This window comes from Neoarius graeffei, chromosome 23, assembly GCF_027579695.1.
Source record: "Neoarius graeffei isolate fNeoGra1 chromosome 23, fNeoGra1.pri, whole genome shotgun sequence".
In the NCBI taxonomy this organism is placed as follows: domain Eukaryota; kingdom Metazoa; phylum Chordata; class Actinopteri; order Siluriformes; family Ariidae; genus Neoarius; species Neoarius graeffei.
Genome location: NC_083591.1, coordinates 4,814,569 through 4,824,236, shown reverse-complemented (window position 1 = coordinate 4,824,236; position 9,668 = coordinate 4,814,569). Strand labels below are relative to the sequence as shown.

General features: G+C 38.8%; 1 protein-coding gene across 2 annotated transcripts in view; it reads left to right on the top strand.

Annotated features, from left to right (window-relative positions):
• cdh7a (cadherin 7a) overlaps positions 1-9,668 on the top strand; it is a 449,735-nt gene that overhangs the window by 131,542 nt on the left and 308,525 nt on the right. For both annotated transcript variants that reach the window (XR_009651290.1, XM_060905638.1), the window contains exon 7: positions 7,527-7,780. Coding sequence is in view for 1 of the 2 variants with exons in the window: in XM_060905638.1 (XP_060761621.1) it covers positions 7,527-7,780 (254 nt within the window). In the remaining variant the exon portion in view is untranslated. The remainder of the gene's footprint in view (positions 1-7,526; positions 7,781-9,668) is intronic.

Sequence of the window (9,668 nt, the reverse complement as noted above, 5' to 3'; positions counted from 1 at the left end):
TGTCTTGTTGAAACGTGAAAATATCATCTCATAATTTGAAAATATCATATTATAACGTTAAATATCTTGTTGAAACGTGAAAAATATCATCTTATAATGTGAAATATCTTGTTAAACCATGAAAGCATCTTCTTATAACATGAAAATATCTTGTTATAACGTGAAAGTATCTTCTTGTAATGTGAAAATATCATCTTATAAAATGAAAATATTGTCTTATAATGTGAAAATATTGTCTCCTAATTTGAAAATATCATCTTATAACGTTAAATATCTTGTTGAAAAGTGAAAATATCATATAATGTGAAATATCTTGTTGAACCGTGAAAGCATCATCTTATGAAAATATCTTGTTATAACGTGAAAGTATCTTCTCGTAATGTGAAAATATCATCTTATAACATGAAAATATTGTCTTATAATGTGAAAATATCGTCCTATAACATGAAATATCTTGTTGAATCATGAAAATATCATCTTATAACGTTAAATGTCTCATTCAAACATGAAAATATCATCTTATAACGTTAAATATCTTGTTGAAACATGAAAATATTCTCTCATAATTTGAAAATATCATCTTATAACGTGGCGGCACGGTGGTGTAGTGGTTAGCGCTGTCGCCTCACAGCAAGAAGGTCCTGGGTTCGAGCCCCGGGGCCGGCGAGGGCCTTTCTGTGCGGAGTTTGCATGTTCTCCCCGTGTCCGCGTGGGTTTCCTCCGGGTGCTCCGGTTTCCCCCACAGTCCAAAGACATGCAGGTTAGGTTAACTGGTGACTCTAAATTGAGCGTAGGTGTGAATGTGAGTGTGAATGGTTGTCTGTGTCTATGTGTCAGCCCTGTGATGACCTGGCAACTTGTCCAGGGTGTACCCTGCCTTTCACCCGTAGTCAGCTGGGATAGGCTCCAGCTTGCCTGCGACCCTGTAGAAGGATAAAGCGGCTAGAGATAATGAGATGAGATGAGATGAGATCTTATAACGTTAAATATCTTGTTGAAAAGTGAAAATATCGTATAATGTGAAATATCTTGTTAAACCGTGAAAGCATCGTCTTATAACATGAAAATATCTTTTTATAACGTGAAAGTATCTTCTCGTAATGTGAAAATATCATCTTATAACATGAAAATATTGTCTTATAATGTGAAAATATCATCCTATAACTTTAAATATCTTGTTGAACCATGAAAATATCATCTTATAACGTTAAATGTCTTGTTGAAACGTGAAAATATCGTCTCATAATTTGAAAATATCATCTTATAACGTGAAATATCTTGTTGAAACATGAAAATATCGTCTTATGTGAAATATATTGTTAAACTGTGAAAGCATCGTCTTATAACATGAAAATATCGTCTTATAATGTGAAAATATCGTCTTATAACATGAAATACCTTGTTCAACCCTGAAAATATCGTCTTATAATGTGAAATATCTTGTTAAAAAGTGAAAATATTTCCTTATAACATGAAAATATAACGTTGAAATACTTTTGTACAACGTGAAAATGTCTAATGTGGAATATCTTCTTAAAAAGTGAAAAATGTCTCATCACAATAAACTTTTCACATACATTACATGATCCATTTTTCTTTTTCCGATGTGGCAGCAATGCGCTTCCATGCACACCCACACGACATTGTGCGAATAATAAATGATCATGTGTAAAATCAAACCACATGACCTTCGTATATGTGAAATAAATCCTACATGATTATAAACTAATTGTTAAAAAAAATCCAAACAAACCGTGCATAAAAAATTAACACGAGACAAGAAAAATCATCATGAATTATTTATACTGACAGAACGTCTGTATTTATTTACAGCATGATGCAGATACAGCAGGTGTACTTGACCAGCTCTGGTCCGACAGAAACAGGAAAGAGGAACGCCTTATTATCGTCTTATCATCAGGGGGTTGTGAGATCTGAGCCCGATGATGCTGTCGCCTTGATGAGAGCAAAACTGGCTGTGATCTCTGAGTGGGAGGGGCTTATTCTTCTCTACGCTGTCAATCACAGCGACGTTAGCTAAAGCATGGGCGTCTGCAGTGTTGCCAGATGTACGATAATTGTCGTATTTGTATGATAATTTTGCCCTCTGCACGATGTACGATCAATAATGGGAAAAAATCTGAAATGTACGATAATTTCAAAGTTTTCAGTTGGTTGTCCAAACACGCATCCTTCTCTCTCTCTGACCCCCAAGAATCATTTTGCAGGCTTTCCACTCAGGCGCCATCAAAAGACATACACAGAACGCACACACGTAACCACATAAACACGTACACGTAGCCATAGAAATGTATGCATCATTTCCACACACAACCTTTGAGCCTAGCAGCTAAGCGAGAAGAGAGAAACTGTCGACAAAGAGACGTAAAAAGAAAAGTGCCTAAATGAGTTCAGAAAACGAAGGGGAGGATGAAAGTGGAGGAGCAAAGAGAAAGGCAGCATCCGAAGAGCAACGGAAAAGTAAGCACAGGCCACAGACTTAGAGTAGAGTGGGGGAAAAAGCCCCCGTGGGGTAACACACCCCCGGCCTGTTTTACCCAAAATAACCACCAGATGGCGCAAAGTTACATTTCTATTGTTGCTATGGACTGGCTTGACAACGGGGATATACAAATATCCACTGTGGATCGCATATCAGCAATGCAGTGGAGAGAAATCAAATTTCATGGTAAGTGATATAATTTTCAGATATCAGTAAAACTGTATTTAGATAGCTGCTATTTCGTCAGATATCACAGCTGTGTATGTGGTATGAGTAGACAAGTCAGTACGTTAAAAAAATACATTAGGTATAAAAAGTTGAATCACATTTTGAAAGTAAGACCCTTTTTGTAAAAGTGTAGTCTGTGGGGTAAAACGCCCCCTTAAAGTGCCATTCCACCATTGGATGTATTTTTTTGGCATAAAATACAATATATTTTATGACAACATGACTAGACAGAGAAATCTTTTAGCTTCAAAATGATATATCAAACATAATTTTTTTGACAACGACAAGTATATTAATTTTGCGACCAAAGTCACCTACCCTTTTAATTTCCGCGCGGTAGTGAAACGTGATGTCATCGGCAGGTTCCCCTTCTTGTGTACCACGTCACGTGTGACGTGGCACAGATTATCAGCAATGGCGGATAGAACGCGATTGTCAGCTTCGGAAAAGAAGCGAAGGAAAATAGCAAGTGATGCCCAAAGGAGACGGTCGATGGTGAATATCGGCACAGCAATCGACAAGTGGAAATCGCGTTCTATCCGCCATTGCTGATAATCTGTGCCACGTCACACATGACGTGGTACACAAGAAGGGGAACCTGCCGATTACATCACGTTTCACTACCGCGCGGAAATTAAAAGGGTAGGTGACTTTGGTCGCAAAATTAATATACTTGTCGTTGTCAAAAAATTATGTTTGATATATCATTTTGAAGCTAAAAGATTTCTCTGTCTAGTCATGTTGTCATAAAATATATTGTATTTTATGCCAAAGAATACATCCAATGGTGGAATGGCACTTTAATGGCGGGGTAAATGGCCCCCAGGGGGCATCGTTTCCTTTTATCATAATTACTGTATTTCATACATTTCTGAATAGCAGATACATAGTTTTTAATAACATCTCGCTTACCTGGTTGAGTAAAGCAAGTAATTTGAACTTAATATTAAAAATAATTGAAATTAAAAAAAAATTGAAATTCATCTCATCTCATTATCTCTAGCCGCTTTATCCTTCTACAGGGTCGCAGGCAAGCTGGAGCCTATCCCAGCTGACTACGGGCGAAAGGCGGGGTACACCCTGGACAAGTCGCCAGGTCATCACAGGGCTGACACATAGACACAGACAACCATTCACACTCACATTCACACCTACGCTCAATTTAGAGTCACCAGTTAACCTAACCTGCATGTCTTTGGACTGTGGGGGAAACCGGAGCACCCGGAGGAAACCCACGCGGACACGGGGAGAACATGCAAACTCCACACAGAAAGGCCCTCGCCAGCCCCGGGGCTCGAACCCAGGACCTTCTTGCTGTGAGGCGACAGCGCTAACCACTACACCACCGTGCCGCCCAAAATTGAAATTAAAATGTGAAATATAATAAAATAATGCATCTATTCATTAATTCAGGGATATTTTCTTGTTTCTTTCATTTATAGGTTTAAGTAAACACTTTTGCTATCCAAACAGCTTTTTTTGAGTGAATAGAAACCTGTGTGTGTGTGTGTGTGTGTGTGTGTGTGTGTGTGTGTGTGTGTGTGTGTGTGTGATGGCATGTGTGTTGTTTCAGTTGGGGGTTTTCAGTTGCGGGGTATTTATTTAGATAGCGTTACATTTCACTGTAATGTTAATGTAATGAATTCATTGATTCAATTAGCATTATTTATTGATGCACTTGTTCTTTGTTGATTCATGTTCAATCCACACAAAATTATATTGAAATTAAAATGCGAAATATAATAAAATAATGCATCTATTCATTAATTCAGGGATATTTTCTTGTTTCTTTCACATTATAGGCTTAAGTAAACATTTTTGCTATCCAAACAGCTTTTTTTGAGTGAGGGGGCCTATTGCCCCACCTCAGGGGGCCTTTTACCCCACTAGGGGGGTAAAAGGCCCCCTTGGCACAATGTTTGTTTTTGTTAAAAAAAAAAAATTAAGTATTAACTTTAGGCAAACTTTAGGTGGCATTATTGTTCATGTCACTGTTGTCAAAAACTATGATTAAAACTAAACACATGGTTCATTTCAACTTGGAGAAAAACTGAATTTTCCTTAAGGGGGGCTTTTTCCCCACTCTACTCTACCGGACAGAGTGGGAGAAAGATCCTAAATTTTCCGGATGGCTAAAACCTGTGCCGGGAAATGATGCTAAGGCATATTGCTGTTGTTGCAACATTCGAATGGTAGCAGAGAGCACAGTTTTGAGAAACCACGAAAAGTCGAAGAAGCATTCAGAAAAAAAGAAAAATCTTGCACCATCTCAGAAGTCAATAGCACACTGCCTACAAAAACCACCTGAAAAACAAAAATTAGACGAGGCTGTGAAGAGTGCAGAGATCAAGCTTGCAGGCTTCATGGCAGAGCACAATGTGGCTGTGAGAAATTCCGACTAATTCTAGTCTTACGGTAATTGTGCATTTACTTTCTCTTTGTGTCATAGTTTTCCCTCTACTACGGCAATATTGCGAATTACTGTTTAAAAATTTAAGTAATATTCTTTGGAAATTAAAATACAGCTAAAATAACTATATTGTATGCGTTTTGTTTGTGTACGATAATTTCTCACAAAAAACGATAATTTTGAGGTTTTGGTACGATACTTGCATATTTCCTATCTGGCAACACTGGGCGTCTGTGATCTATTGCCGCTTTTCCACTACAAACGTGGCTGAGTTGGGCTGAGCCGTGCCGTGCTGAGTTGGGCTGAGTCGAGCTGAGTGGGGCTGTTGAAGTTGCATTTCGACTACAACCGCGCTGAACCGTGCTGGCTGGAAGTGGGTGGACACATTGGGTGGAGTTAGCGAAAGTGGGTGGACGTCACGTGATGTCGTTAAGCAGCGCAAACAGTGACATCAGTGATCTTTTAAGCGGTAGTCTCACAACCCGGATAGTAAACAATAAACATGGAGTCGTTAGTGTTGCTGGTCTTGGTGCTGTGGCTTGTTGTCACCAACAACGCCAACAGATACTGGCAAGAGCGTATAGATGAGGCGAGGCGCATAAGGCTTCAGAAATTCTCGTAATTCGTAATTATTCTTCTTCCAGGTTTACGGTGTTTACAGATTCCAGCGTGCTCGCGGGGCGTGTGTGGGCATGTGAGGACACTCCTCCTCACCAATCAGTGCACAGGGGAGTGTCTGCTCACGCCCCCAGCCTCACTCGGCTCAGTTTGGCTCGCTTCAGCCCTACTCCAAAACCGTGCAAGTTTTAGGGGCTAAGCAGGGCTGAAGCGAGCCGAGTCGTGCTGTTCTTTGGTAGTCGAAACGCGAGCCGTGTCGGGCTGAAGTGAGCTGAAGTGAGCTGAAGTGAGCTGAAAAAGGGTAGTGGAAAAGGGCCATATGTGTATGCGGAGGAGGGTAGATAGCACTTTCCTCTACGTGTGTTACACTGCTCCGTGTGTGTAAGATGCACTGGCGGGTCGTTGCAAGGACGCGTTATCCTAATGGGCTTCATGGGCAGCTGCCCAGGGCCTCGGCCACTAGGGGGCCTCGGAGGTAGCGAGATCGGAAAATATGAAATGATATTTTCAGAAGTTTTGATCATACTGATAACATTTTTGATGCATTTCACCACCCGTAAGGAAGCCCACCTTGTCCCGTCGCATAAATCACCCGTCATTGTCAGTATGATCACTGTCCACCATGTCTTCACACGCTTGAGTTCAATGATTTAATTAATGACTTCGCTTTCCGGAAAAGTAGGAAAGTGCCCTTGTAAGTTGACCCATGGCTGTCAAACTGAATGCGCAAAGCTGTGTGCCACTGCTGTTTGGGACATTACGTGTGTGAAAGGATGAAATGTCTCACATAGCCTAACATTTTGAGATTTATTTCTGAGAAGAAAGATATTTTTCTTTCTTTGTCATCGCTCTTTGTTTTCACAAGTTAAAAGTTGCCTGGATTCCAAAATGAAAACGAACGGTTATATACCAAATGAATGTTCTTGTTCTGAATACTAAAGAAACTGTTGTAGGCCTCGGTTACTGTATGTTCTCGACATGTTGTTCATTGACTCACTCATTCAAAGGCTTCTTGAGGCTAAACTTTAGTTAACCAGACTTGTTAACCGTGATGTCTGATGGATTTTTTCACCATGCAGTTGCCTATTTCACCATTGCTTTTTCTCGATTAAATAGGTGTTGATGGATATAAAGTTTTATCGTTCAATAGTATTTCTAATTGTGCCGCTGTCATTATTTAAGTTTCTGTGTCTAGTTAGACAGGCACGTCTGAGGGGGTGAATTTGCTGAGCGCAGTTGACAACAGGCGGGGTGGGGCCTCGGGGGGGTGTCTGCCCGGGGCCTCGGCAAGGGTTAACGCGGCCCTGGGTCGTTGTGGTGTGAAATGGTGAGTGTGGACAGGCAGGTGGGGGGAAATGATCTCATAAAGGTGCTAATAAACAGAGCTAACGGGTTCTGTGGGGTTTAATAAAACTTTAAAACAGAAGTTTGAGAAGCTTGAGTTAGTTTTGCCCGACAGTTGAGAAAGTCAGAGCAGCAGGGCAGGTGAGATAAATGAGAAACCGTTCCAAAAGACATTTTGTGCATCATGTATCTCTGTCTTAAAATCGATATTTAGCTTTGACACTGCAGCGCTGCGTCCTGTCCCAACACTCCAGTGAAACATCAGCTCTTTATGTTAACGCGCGTGTGTGTGTGTGTGTGTGTGTGAGATCGGCTTGAGACTCTGCAGGACTCGGGTGATGATTGGAATCTCTCCTCTTGTTTTTTTCTTCTTCTCTTTTTTCTTCTCCCTGATCTCTCTATCACGTCCTGTCCTCTCTCCAGAGCCTCGACTTTGAAACAAAGTCGAGCTACACTTTAAAAATCGAAGCGTCCAACAAGCACATGGATCCTCGCTTCCGAGCGCAGGGGCCGTTCAGCGACACGGCGATGGTCAAGCTGGTGGTGGAGAACGTGGACGAGCCGCCGGTTTTCACGATGCCCGTCAGCAGGATGGTGGTCTCCGAGGCAGCGAAAGTGGGCACCATCATTGGCACGGTTTCCGCCACGGACCCCGACTCCACCAACAGCCCTATCAGGTTTGGAACGCGACCTCCTCGCACTGGCGTTCCATCATCATGGGAAATTCGTGTCACTGTTTGTGTCCTTGTGCCTCAGAGGCTTAATTGCAGCATAAACACCCCATTTTTTCTCCCCCTCTTCCTTATTACCATCACCGTTGCTGAATTACGCTGATTAGCTTTGACGGCGCGCGCCGAGAGAGCACAAAGAGGATCGCTCAGCAGGGTTATTATTTCTGTCGTGCCGAGCTCCTCCAGAAGTGCACCAGCATGTTAATTGTAGAGATCGGTCTTGCTCAATGAGCTCCACGCTTGATGCCAGCGCTACAAGATTAATGTTCACCGCTAAGCGTGTTTGGGTCACACAAGCAGGCGTGAAATTATTCTGATTGCAATTTTGATGTTGATGCAACATGGTGGTAAAAACAACAAAACATCACATCGGGAAGGAATTTTTCAAAACATTTCGAGGAAACGATGCACAATGAGCTGAGTTTCAATCAGGATTCATGGCTTTTTCAATTCATTAAACAGAATCGAATGCGATGCCGAAGAGATGAGCTAAATTTAGCTAATTGTTCACATTTACAGACGGTTAAGTCAGTTTTATGTTTTTATTTAATTTATTTCGAGTTTGTTACAGTGATGTCTCGTCAGTTATTGATTAATTTTATTTCGACTCATTGGTGTGTGTATTTAGCATTTCAAAGATTTTACTTACTAAAGCCAGTTAAAGTGTGAGAATGATGTACGCGCAGTTGACTCCAAAAGTTTGGGCACCCTTCCGGGAAATGGGCAGTATTTTGTGTTATAGTCTGACCTTCGAAATGTAAGGTGAAAAATTGAGAGAGAGAGAGAGAGAGAGAGAGGGAGAGAGAGAGAGATTGAGTTGGCGATGATAAATTACCCCTAGAGGTGAATCAGTGCACAAATGGATGTGTATGGTGTTTGATTTTTTTTTTTTTATGTACATAGTTTTCAGTTACATTTCTTGAAATAATGTAATGAAATAATTCAAATAAAATGCTATTATTTCATAGTATTTATTTTTAAATATTATTTTATTATTTACAGTGCGTTTAAAACTCATCAGCCATTAATTTCTGCGAAATGATTTGAGTAAAAATAAATAAATAAATAAATAAATAAATGTATAAGGTTTAATTTTTAAACACTTTTTTAAAATAATAATAATAATAATAATAATAATAATAATAATAATAATAAATGTAACCAGTTTGTACCTAGTCAACATTTTAACAGAATTAGTAAAAAAAAAGTAAACCTTACACAACTATTTATTTATTTATTTATTTATCTATTCAAAGCTAATCAGCCATTAATTTCTGCAAAATTATTTAATAATAAATAAATAAATTGTATGTAAGGTTTAATTTTTAACAATATTTTTTCAATAATAATAATAATAATAATAATAATAATAATAATTTAAAAAGAATAAATGTAACCAGTTCAAACCTACTCAATGTTATCACAGAATATTAGTAAAAAAAAATTACATTTGTTTATTTATTTATTTATTTGCTTATTTATTCATAGCTCACCAGCAATTAAAAATCATGAGTCATTAATTTCTGCAGAATTATTTAATGAGTTAAATAAATAAATATAGTTGTGTGTAAGGTTTAATATTTATAATAATAATAATAATAATAATAATAATAATAAATGCAACCAGTTCATGCTAACTCAACATTTTAACAGAATTAGTAAAAAAAAAGAATAAAAACTTACACAAAAAGATTCTATCTATCTATCTATCTATCTATCTATCTATCTATCTATCTATCTATTTTTACATATTAAATAATTTCACATAAATTAATGGCTGAGTTTTATGTACGTTGTAAATAATAAAATAATATTTAAAAAAAACTTAAAATGA